Genomic DNA, 12,728 nt, shown 5'->3' with positions numbered 1-12,728 from the left:
GCATCCCGAAGACCGCGCTGACTATGTTTTAGTTCCGCTTGGCATATTTCACTAATCGGAATTTGGATGTTTGTGAATCGTTCTCGAATCTTTTCGCAAATAATCTAAGAATCGGAAATTTCGCCCACCTCTAATCAGCACTGTTATTTGTGATTGTGAGCAATGCGGAGTCAGTGTCCTGGTTTTGGCAATTATCCAATTCGTTTGAAATGCTGTTTTGTTGATGTAGTAAGACTAGTGACTACGTTTAAGCTGTTTGGTGATAAATGGCGTGGGGAAAAAATGATTGTTTTATTTTTTTCTTTGACACATTTTTTTAATTGTTTGACTTGTGCTCCAGAGCAACTTGCAGTTCCAGAAAATAAGGTACAATTCATATTATGTTTTCAAGCAGAGAAAATGAGACATTTAGTTCAGTAATTTTAAATATTACATGTATCTAATTGACTGCACCTTTGTGGGGAAAAAAAAATAGAGGGTGGCAGTTGTATCCAGAGGTGTGAAGAAATGGAAATGTTTTATCTTGAGTTAAATACAGAGCATATGAAGGAATCAACAACAACTTAAACTATACCGAACTTGGACAGACGAAGAAGTGGTGTATATTTAATGTCTATACATTTTCAAAAAACTCACCTCTCAAGATCATTTATTCTTTTCTCTCTGCCAGATCTGTCCATCTCAGCATCTTTCAGTGCCACCATTAACCTGGTGACCTCTGCTTGTGACTTTCCAGATTCCTCCCTGTGGCGAGCCACTTCCTGCTCGAGAAGCCTTAGACGATCTGCAATGTCCGGACAATTACGCATAGTGTCGTCTGGGTTTGGGGCCTTGGGAGAGAAAAATGCATTCAGTGTTACGCAGTCCTTTGAAATTCACTGCTTGCTGCCATACTTTGTGAATATGTTTTGATATTGTATATATAATTTGTATTATATTATTATATTTTACTTAATTATTTTTTGACAAAACATGGTTTTCATTTTTGCCCTAATTTAGTTGTTTATTCATTTTCCATGCCCGTCTTCCTCACGAGGGTCGCGGAGGTGCTGGAGCCTATCCCAGCTAACTATGGGCAGTAGGCAGGGGACACCCTGAACTGGTTGCCAGCCAATCACAGGGCACAAGGAGACATACAACCATTCACGCACACACTCATACCTACGGACAATTTAGAGTGTTCAATCAGCCTACCATGCATGTTTTTGGGAGGAAACCGGAGTCCCCGGAGGAAACCCACGCAAGCACAGGGAGAACATGCAAACTCACACAGGAAGCCCGAAGCCCGGGATTGAACCCTTGATCTCAGAACTGTGAGGCAGACATGCTAACCATTCAGCCACCGTGCAGCCAATTTAGTTGTTTATTTTTTGTAAAACATATTAACATATACTATATTTATTTGGTCATCGACTGAGGACTGAGACATATGGCATTAAATTAATACATATCATGGGTTAGCCGATATGATCTTTTGTGATAATTCTATAATAAGTTTTTTTTTTTTTTTTTTTTCTGAATATGTTAATAAAATGTGAAACGTACTATAAATCCTGTTAGAAAGGGCATCAACCAGCAGATTTATTAGCACAACAGATCCTGGGTCAGTCAAAAAAATTATCATTATTTTATTTTATTTTATTTTTTTTTTTTGCGATTTTAAAGTAGCGATGTCTAAATTAATGATTTCAATGGGAAATCAATTCAATTCATGTTTGAGCTCTGATCAAGTGCACAAATCACCAAGAAGACCAACTTTGGACATTCATGATGTAAAACAGTGGTACTTCAAGATAGAAAATGAATTTGTTCCAGAGTGGCTTTGATATGATTTTTTCGTATAATTAACCGCGTATTACAGGTAAATCGCCTATTTCATTCCAAGCGCCACCAAAACCGCAAAATAAAATGTTATAATAATTGAAATAAGAGCCAAATACATTTTTATTGTTCAATATACCTAATTTACCCGGAACATAATGCCAACAAAATGAGAATAATACGAAAATGTGGAATCTTACCGAATGAGGCGACGTTCGAAAACCAACGTGATACCAACGTAGAGAACAGAGTGTGGGTGAAAAATCACTCTTCATGAGGGAAAATTGAGAGAATTTTGCTCTTTTGGCAAAGATATCGTCAGCAATGCTTTTATTTTGGTGCAAGCAGCATAGAGCGAGTAGTGCTTTAAGATTTCCGCACATGAAGAACGTATTTACACATATGAAGAACACATTTACGCACGCAAAGAACAACTAATTTTTTCACAAAAAGAAGAACGCATTATTGTTCTTCACATCTACAGTGACAATGCCTGCATTTACCATGTTTTATATTGTTTGTTGTGTGTTTTCACTCATAAGCTGATACTTAAAGCGAGTTACGTAACTTTTACAGGACAGATAGCTAATGCATGCTAACCGTTTATGCAAGTGTTATTGCTGTATTAGTAGCTAATTATAATCACAGATTCATGTTGCTGTGAACGTGTCAGTCATTGAGGATGAGACTGATTTATTTCATTTTAATTTTTTTGTTTGACTCTGCAAAGTGTTGGCAGCAAAACAAACCGACTTTTTTTTTTTTAATTAATCACGTTAAAATATTTAACGCATGCGCGGAATGACCCACTTATGCATTGCCTCAAACCGATTACAATGACGCCGTCTTTTTGCACATTGAGAGCTAAGAGGCAGAGAAAGGCGAGTGGACACAAGCGTTTATTGGACGGCGCCGATTATTGGCATATGCTTCGGCAACAACAAACATAAGTATCATTTAGTGAAAGCACAACTAAAATAATATTCCTATCTCTCAAAAAACAATAATGTTCACAGAAAAAAAGCTGGCATTCCCAATCAAAATAGCTTTGCAAAATACACATAAAACTTACTCAGATTTTGGTCAAACTCTATTTAAACATTTCGTTTAGCTCAACAAATACACTGGATGGCAATATTTAGTCACAGTATACCAACTTATAGAGGTCTCATATGTTGTGAAGCCAGCACTCAAATGACCGTGGAGTACAATGGATGGGAACTACGGCGTCAGTCGAGCGAGAGTGTATGCTGTCCGGTTTTATTAGCAGATATTCAAGGTAAGCATATTGAGTTTTCAAATTTATCCCAATTATGTAGATTGTTAGCATCCAGAGCTGTCGTGTGCTTACAGTACAGGCCAAAGAGCACACCTTGTGTAATCCATGTCTTGTACATTGTAACGCGTGGTAGCTAGGATACGTGTATAAAAGTACCAAAAAGAGAAGCTTCCACTTATGCACATTTATTCAAAAAAGTAATAATTCCACCTTGACCACTCTTCACTCGGGAGCTTAGCAGTACGCAAACACGCGTTCCCTGACGAACTCCCAACATTGTTGTAAGGTCCACGTCAGAGTCACTGTCGTCACTGTAGCGTGCCATAGTGCTTTAATTATTTAGTATGATTTGGGGAAAACTCCCACGAAGAATAGTCAACAAAAAAGATAGCAATAGTAATCCTAATCCGCGTTTTTTTACTCACTCGAAGATCCAGGAATTAGACCGATACCATGGCAATGCCGCAGCCGCGATTAGGCCGTTGATTGCACAAAATAGACTGATCCGAAAAGCCGCTGTGGGACTGACGAATCAAAAAAATGGACAGATCCGAAACCAATATTGCAGACGCGGTGGGACCGTCGGATCCAGAAAATAGACTGATCCCTTACTTGACTGAGGATCCAGGAAAAATGTTCGGCGCTAGTTGTAACGCGTGGTGGGTAGGATACGTGCATACAGGGACCAAAAAGGTGGAGAAGCTTCCACTTATGCACATTTATTCACTAAAATTAATAATTCCACCATGACCACTCATTTCACTCCCCTTGTTTCCATTTGACTGGAAATTGCATCCAAAAGCAGCACATCGTGGCATTTTACTTCGCGAGTTTAGGCAGCAATAAGCAATTGTTGAACACGAAAGACACCATGACGTCATCACTCCGAGCCCGCAAACCATGGCGCCAACTAACGGTCAACTAAATACTATAAAATATTGCAATTGATTTAACATTTTGTGTGTTTCTAACAACATATTTTAGCACAAGAGAACAATTGTGGTTTATTACAGCCTACATGTATTTTAGTTAGAGGATCACTTTAATAATGTTAATGCCATCTTGTGGATTTATTGTTATATTAAACAAATACAGTTCTTATGTACAGTATGTTCAATGTACATATCTGTCTTGTGTCTTTCCATTCCAACAATAATTTACAGAAAAATATTTTAGAGATGGCTTGAATTGCAATTAATTACAATTAATTTTTAAGCTGTGATTAACTCGATTAAAAATTTTAATCGTTTTACAGCCCTACTCTCTAGCTTAGACTGAGCACCAACGCCTTGCGAGGACAGTACAGGCTCGTTTATGGTGTGCCAGAGACTTCATAATGTATTATGAAGTCTATGAGTGTGCCTTTTAAAATATTCTGCGAGCGCGAATTAAGTATCTTTTATAGTATGTTTTCTCTTTTGTAAGTTGAATATTTTTTTTGGAATATATTTATATATGTATATATTGTAATATGAAGCAGAAAAAGCTTAGAAAAACCTTTTGTAAAATTGTCGCGTACCGAAGCGTTCATATCTTGAGGTACTACTGTCCTCTGTATTTGAGAAACTTGTCAAAACATTCATCAATATACAGAGCATTGGACCAATACAGAAAGGAATAAATATATAGAGAAAATGTATTATTAATTGCAACTGGTAGAACTTTGGCATTACAGTCCTACGAAGCACTAATACACATTCGACCAAAATGAACGTTTGAAGAAAATTGCCACTGATGAATGACTAACAAGCAGCTATATCAGCTACCTTGTGATGGATATACAAATGGTAGGTGTGTTTAATAAAATGAACAACAGGGTTGTTGCTCTAACAGACAAAACATTAAGGATATTTTGAAAGAATTGTTAACTTGGACCGCCAGTGGGAAAGAGGCTTATTATGGAAAATAGCTGGGAAAAAAACACTTCTGTCCATTACGCCAAAGAAGAACTACAGTGGGGCAAATAAGTATTTAGTCAACCACCAATTGTGCAAGTCTCCTACTTGAAAAGATTAGAGAGGCCTGTACTTAACATGGGTAAGCCTCAACCATAAGAGACAGAATGTGGAAAAAAAAAAAACAGAAAATCACATTGTTTGATTTTTAAAGATTTCCAAATTAGAGTGGAAAATAAGTATTTGGTCACCTACAAACAAGCAAGATTTCTGGCTGTCAAAGAGGTCTAACTTCTTCTAAGGAGGTCTAACGAGGCTCCACTCGTTACCTGCATTAATGGCACCTGTTTTAACTCATTATCGGTATAAAAGACACCTGTCCACAATCTCAGTCAGTCACACTCCAAACTCCACTCTGGCCAAGACCAAAGAGCTGTCGAAGGACACCAGCGACAAAATTGTAGCCCTGCACCAGGCTGGGAAGACTAAATCTGCAATAGGTAAAACGCTTGGTGTAAAGAAATCAACTGTAGGGGCAATTATTAGAAAATGGAAGACATACAAGACCACTGATAATCTCCCTTGATCTGGGGCTCCATGCAAGATCTCACCCCGTGGCGTCAAAATGATAACAAGAACGGTGAGCAAAAATCCCAGAACCACATGTGGGGACCTAGTGAAGGACCTACCGAGAGCTGGGACCACAGTAACAAAGGCTACTATCAGTAACACAATGCGCAGCCAGGGACTCAAATCCTTCACTACCAGACGTGTCCCCCTGCTGAAGCCAGTACACGTCCAGGCCCGTCTGCGGTTCGCTAGAGAGTATTTGGATGATCCAGAAGAGGACTGGGAGAATCTGTTATGGTCAGATGAAACCAAAATAGAACTTTTTGGTAGAAATACAGGTTCTCGTGTTTGGAGAAGAAAGAATACTGAATTGCAGGCGAAGAACTCCATACCCACTGCGAAGCATGAGGGTGGAAACATAATGCTTTGGAGCTGTTTTTCTGCAAAGGGACCAGGACAACTGATCTGTGTAAAGGAAAGAATGAATGGGGCCATGTATCGAGAGATTTTGAGTGAAAATCTCCTTCCCTCAGCAAGGGCATTGAAGATGAGACGTGGCTGGGTCTTTCAGCATGACAATGATCCCAAACACACAGCCAGGGGAACAAAAGAGTGGCTTCGTAAGAAGCATTTCAAGGTCCTAGAGTGGCCTAGCCAGTCTCCAGATGTCAACCCCATAGAAAATCTGTGGAGGGAGTTGAAAGTCCGTGTTGCCCAACGACAGCCCCAAAACATCACTGCTCTAGAGGAGATCTGCATGGAGGAATGGGCCAAAATACCAGCTACAGTGTGTGAAAAGTTTGTGAAGAATTACAGAAAACGTTTGGCCTCCGTTATTGTCCACAAAGGGTACATAACAAAGTATTGAGATGAACTTTTGGTATTGACCAAATACTTATTTTCCACCATGATTTGCCAATAAATTCTTTAAAAATCAAACAATGGGATTTTCTGTTTTTTTTTTTCCACATTCCGTCTCTCATGGTTGAGGTTTACCCATGTTGACAGTTACAGGCCTCTCTAATATTTTCAAGTGGGAGAAGTTGCACAATTAGTGGTTGACTAAATACTTATTTGCCCCACTGTACATGTTCGTAGGCCACCAAACACTCCTTATTAAATGTCATGTGAACGTTTGAAATAAGAAAACAAACACAAAGGGACATCATGATATGGAACCTACCGTTGAGTTCACAGCTGGTTGTGCAACTATTTTGGATGGCACCTAGAGAATGAGTAGAAGATGATTATTGTGTCAGCCTAAGTCAGGAAGCTATAATTACACAAAGCAACAGAGTTGTCAAATCTGACTGTGGCTCGGGTCTTAGTTTCCATCCTGCTTATCCTCACAAGGGTTGCAGGGTACTGTAGGCTATCCTAGCTGACTATGGACGGATGGAGGAGTGCACCCTAAACCGAGCATATATGTATAAGCAAATGTTTAACAGTCATACCTACAGAGAATTCTGAGTATTTACCCACCTGCCAGGCATGTGTTGAGATGTGGGATGAAATTAAGAACCCAAAGAACACCAACAAAGGTATTTGAAAGAAATGCAAATATCATACAGGGAGGCCGGGGCCCGCAATTGCACCCTTGATCTCAGAACTGTGTGGCGACATGCTAACCAGTCAGCCATATATGAGAAAAGCACCGTTCCTTCCAAGAGCTTCTTTCAATATTTGTCTCTATAAAAAGCTAGCATTTACTTCCTGGGAAGAGTAAATACAGCTTCATGGAAGTCGGATGTTGTGTTTTAAACATCTTAGGGATGAAAAGGCTCTTCTAACAGCTAGACTGAGTGGGATACCAAACATCTGCCATGATTGTGTGTATAACATTTGAACGTGAACATCAATTGCAACAGTGTGACGGGAAATATGCCTCACAACAAATCAGAAAACATTTGTCTTTTTTTCTTCAAGTGACGAAAAAGGCACTTAAATGAAGGAAACATGTCATTGGCATACCCATAGTGCCCAAACATTTACATACACCTTTATGTTCCCACAAGTACAGGCACCCAGGGCATTCTCAAACTGCTTAATGATTAACTAACTGATTAATGCCACTGTATTTTGCCTAGTCTGCAGTGGCTATCACAGTAGAAGAGGTAATGTTTTCACATTATGAAATGTACATGCTAGGTACCTTGGCAAGGGTATTTGAGGCAAATATTGCTTTCTTGTAATGTATTTAGAATTTAGTTTAACATCGCAAAAAAATATTATACAATTTGTAACCATGGGACAGTTTCCTTTGCACCAAGTACGGACATTGGTACAGTGGCGCATACATGTTCTCATAGCAGTTGTAAAGGGTGTAAGGATGTGAAAGGATGTCTTTTTTTCATGTCCGAAGTGCTTCGGCATGTGTTTTTTTTTTTTTCTGGAACTGGACAATCTGAAGTAAATTGATTGGTAACCCGAGAATCATCCCTTCCAAGCAATGGCAGAAATTAAATGGGGCAGAGGCCAGGTTTTGCTTTTCCCACACATAAAACAGGTAAAGTAAAATATTGCCATGAATACAATGAACAAAACATTCCACAAAATTAGTGGAGACATTTGCATCAGCATCCTGCCTCGATCATATCTTTCACACAACCTCTGGGTTGACTTTAGAAGGTCACATTATGCTTCCATTCTTTGTAGAGATCATTGCATATTTTACTGTGTTTGTGTTTATATGATCTCATGGTAACTATGCGCGTACAAATAGAGATAATGTTCATATGCACAAGCACCAAAGTGTTTTTTTCCCTCTCACCTATGGTGTAATGAATAACCACAGCTTGTCACACCATACTTCATTGTATTCAACTATCTATTCTATCTGTACACGCTTATGGACGTGCATGCGTGAAAATTTTTTTTGTTCACCACATAAGCTCAACAACATATCAAAGAACACACACATGCTCATATAAACAGACATCATAAGTCGTTCTGAAGAATTTGCAAGTTTGCACAACAGGTTTGGCTGCTGCCAGTGACACTAAATAATCCAAAAATGGCAACACTTCTGTCGGAGTGTAAATCTGCTGGCTCCAAGAGTTATCGAGCTGTTGTCCCTTTTTTGTGGCCCAACACTCGACAAGATATCATTTTAGAAGAATGAGATGTGTTTATGCTTTTTATGACTATTAAAAAAAGGTGTCTCATACATCCCGGCCAGATGATACATACTAGATGTGATGGTGTGCAAATTTGGGGCCCAATATGGAATGGAGGGATTTTTCTTTATCCACAAATCATATCCTTTTAATATCACTGCCATACCATCTATTTACATCTGATACAGACTGTCCCATTAACCGAAGGTTTTTTTTTTTTTTTTTTTATTGCTGATGCTCACAGGGAGGTGCCAAAGAAGAATTAATGATGCATTTTTGGATGGAGCCAGAAGCAAGGAATATTTGGATTTACCGGTTCCTTCAGAGTTGTGAACTGTGTGGTCTTTTAAGCCATTGTGGTGATTAAACATCAAACACATATTTGGTGACAAGCTGACTTAAGTTACGTTTGGATAGTTGGCGGACATTCAACACAAAGGATCTCCTGCTCATCTGAGCATGCTAAGAACTTAAAGGTTTTCCTGATTACAAGCCAGTGCAAAATTTAAACGATTGTGAAGTTTTCCTGAATCTTAGTTATTGAGGGTAATTAATACTGTAGCAGTGTGCAAACTTGATTACAGTCACAGAAATAAATTCAAAAGTCACAACACATTTAAATTTCAATTAAAATAATCATAAAATGTCAAGAAAGGTGTTTGATTTATAATAAGTGAAAATGAGTGATTTATTTTCTTGTGAACTGGCTGGCTATTGTTTTATTATACACGAAATGAGATTCAATATTTGCACTCTGGAACTCGATGCCACTGTTACTGCAATGTGCATAAATACACACCACTCCCAAATTTCAGGGTGAACAGTGCTTGTATAAACAAAAAGGCGTTTCGCCGATTTGTTTTGTTGCTGTTGAATTATTTGGGTTTCGTATCTTTGTAAGAAATGAATACAAAAACAACCAAAATTAAACACCGTTGACATTTATACTTTATAATGTTATCTCCCCCAAAATTATTTGTTTCAGTTGCCCCTCTTGGGTGCTGTTGAGGATATAAATGTGTTAAACACATGCATGCTCACGTTTCCCCTTTTGAACCTCCCTTCTCCCAGTGCTCACCCCATACAGACCTCTCCATCGGGCCTCTGGATTTGGTTTGGACCCAGGATAGCAGGTTGGCTGGGGGACGGTTTCTGTGGTTGGAGGGCCGAGAGCTTGTCCTTCAATTCCTGGTTGTCCTTCCTTAGTCGCTCCAACTCCACCAGTTGCACCCTGTCCGCCCGCTCCTTCTGTTCCCGAAGGTTCTCAATAACTCGCTCCTGAGTAGTGAGGAAAATTGAGAACATGAAACTAAATGTGGAATAGACCATAAAAATAGTATCTACTAACATGCTTATTCCCACTAAAGCTATAAATTGTATCACTTCCAAACGGTTGTCCGTCCTGGGTGTCTATTCATCTCTGCGCTATCATTAATGAATCATAGCCTCTTAGTGAATGGGCCCAACAGCCTGTTTTGCAAAGGGCAGCCAAACTCATAAATACAAGTCTTAAATAAGACCACCATAAATAATAGCGGGGAAACAGAGAGATCAGAGCAAGACGGAGTATAGAGACAGATTTATTGAAAATGGATAATACAGTACTGGAGAATACTTCCTTACAACTCCACACTGACTCCCGATAAACTAAGTTGGAATGTTTATATCATAATTCTTCCTGTTCTCTAATCACACCAGAAAGGCTTTGGGCATTGGCCCAAAACCATGTCCACTGCATGGGTGGGAGTGCATATAAGGTGTGTGTGAATAGTAGGTGTGTGGATTGAAGTGATTATCAAGGTGTTTATTCAGGTGTTTATTTAGGCACGTAGCGCAGCTAAGAATTGCGGCTTTACGAAGTGGCACTGCCACATGATTGGCAGCTTTAAACCCATAGGTAAATTGGACAAATACATCCTCCAACTAGACCTGGCAGAGAAATGCATGCAGAGCAGCCTTTAGAGACACAAGAGAGAGAAAAGAGACCTGATTTATGCTTCTGCATTCCATTGACGGCGGAGCAACGGCGTAGACCCTATGTCGTCATTGAGCATTCGAAGTTTTGCATTGCTCTGTCACCGCCAAGGCACTAGAGGGGTGTGGCTTTGTCTTTGTACGATTTTGGGGGCCCCTTGTTGAATTCCTTTAATTTTCCTCCGGACACAGACAACAATGGCAACGGAATTAATATTGAACAACAAATATTGAACAACAAATGTTGTTAATACCAGTGTTGAAGCGTATGTTACACAGAAGAAGTTTGCGGAGGTGTTTGGATATTTGAAAATGGTGGTGGTGTGCTGAACCGGAAACAATGTTCTGAGCGGACCAATCACAGTCCTTTGACATTCACGTCACGACGTGTTGACCTGACGCGTAGTCAGGATTTTTTGGAGGCGCACGTCAGGCTACGGCATAGCGTTGTAGATTGGGTCTGCGTTAACGGCATAGGTCCACCATCACAACAACGCAGAAGCACAAATCAGCCTTAAATGGTTACTGGGTTCTGGGCGTTTCCCTCATATTTTGAGCGATTGCAAAGATATTTGATGTTTTGGGATGAATACAAGGATGTGTTAAAAGGAAAAATTGCACCAAGAGATAGAAAAGGCATTCAAGTGCAACATGAAATGCACACAATGTTAGACACAAGGTCTTGGTAGGGACACGGAACCAAGCATGTTAATTAGAGCCACAGTACTGTGATAAGCGGGTTTGTGATTAGCAATATACATGCTCACTCTTATGAAGACATTTTACGCTGTTTGTTGACCACAAAGAGTATAATGCCAGTGCTCTTCATCACAGTCCAATATTGATGGTTTTCAGTTAGTTTATAACACTCAGCCCAGCCAGGATTTCCAACATGCAGTGCCCGCCATAATTATTGGCACCCCTGAAAAAGTAGTGTTTTTTAGCTTCTAATAGTTTTTTTTTTTTTTTAATTCAAATAATATGGGACCTTAATGGAAGAAAAATGAGAAAAATCCAACCTTCAATACAAGTACATTCATTCAGTGGGGAAAAAATCCAACAAAGAAAAAATGATTTGACACACAAAAATACACACAGTCCCAGGCTTCAACTGGGACCGTGTGCTTTGGTCAGATGAGACCAAGATTGAGCTTTTTGGCAACAAACACTTTAAGTGGGTCTGGCCTGCCACGAAAGATGCGCATGCTGAAAAGCACCTCATACCCACTGTGAAGTATGGGGGTGGGTCAGTGATGCTATGGGGCTGTTTCGCTTCCAAAGGCCCTGGGAACCTTGTTAGGGTGCATGGCATCATGAATGCTTTAAAATACCAGGACATTTTAAATCAAAATCTGTTGCCCTCTGCCCGAAAGCTGAAGATGGGTCGTCACTGGCTCTTTCAGCAAGACAATGACCCTAAACGTATGGCCAAATCTACACAGAAATGGTTCACCAGACACAAAATCAAGCTCCTCCCATGGCCATCTCAGTCCCTGACCTTGTTTTGTTGGCAAAAGGGGGTTGTACAAAGTATTAACCGCAGGGGTGCTAATAATTGTGACACACATTATTTGATGTCAAATAATTTTTTCTTTATGTGGGATTTTTTCCCACTGAATGAATGTACTTGTATTGAAGGTTGGATTTTTCTCTTTTTTTTTCCATTAATGTCCCATATTATTTCAATAAAAAAACAAACTATTAGAAGCTAAAAAAACACATCTTTTTCAGGGGTGCCAATAATTATGGAGGGCACTGTATGCTATAAAGTCTCATCCGAAGCGCGAAAGAACACCATAGTTTACACGATTAGCAAACGGCGTCAAAGGCAGACCTAACTACAAATCTTTCAGACTTTTTGTTTTTTTCTCTTTTCAAAAACTAGCACCGAACACAACAATACATCCTGTACTCTTATATTTTTCACACTAAAATGGTAGTTATTATGACTGCATGCCATGCTTGTTTGAGAACTATAAATTGACTGCAACTGAGAGTGTGTCACATTCCGTTTACATCACAGCCATGCTTCTGTAGTTCGTTCTTTCAGATTCAGTCTGTGTTTGTTAGCCC

At 39.4% G+C, this 12,728-nt stretch overlaps 1 protein-coding gene across 10 annotated transcripts in view; it reads right to left on the bottom strand.

Annotated features, from left to right (window-relative positions):
• The window catches only part of LOC130907988 (ERC protein 2-like), a 244,298-nt gene that overhangs the window by 168,400 nt on the left and 63,170 nt on the right, over positions 1-12,728 (bottom strand). For all 10 annotated transcript variants that reach the window (XM_057823634.1, XM_057823594.1, XM_057823565.1 and 7 more), the window contains 3 exons: positions 9,771-9,959; positions 6,749-6,790; positions 637-830 (listed from right to left, as the gene is read on the bottom strand). In XM_057823634.1, the coding sequence (XP_057679617.1) occupies positions 637-830; positions 6,749-6,790; positions 9,771-9,959 (425 nt within the window). The remainder of the gene's footprint in view (positions 1-636; positions 831-6,748; positions 6,791-9,770; positions 9,960-12,728) is intronic.

This window comes from Corythoichthys intestinalis, chromosome 2, assembly GCF_030265065.1.
Source record: "Corythoichthys intestinalis isolate RoL2023-P3 chromosome 2, ASM3026506v1, whole genome shotgun sequence".
In the NCBI taxonomy this organism is placed as follows: Eukaryota; Metazoa; Chordata; class Actinopteri; order Syngnathiformes; family Syngnathidae; genus Corythoichthys; species Corythoichthys intestinalis.
The sequence above is the reverse complement of the archived record's forward strand: the minus strand, read 5'-3'. Positions and strand labels throughout refer to the sequence as shown.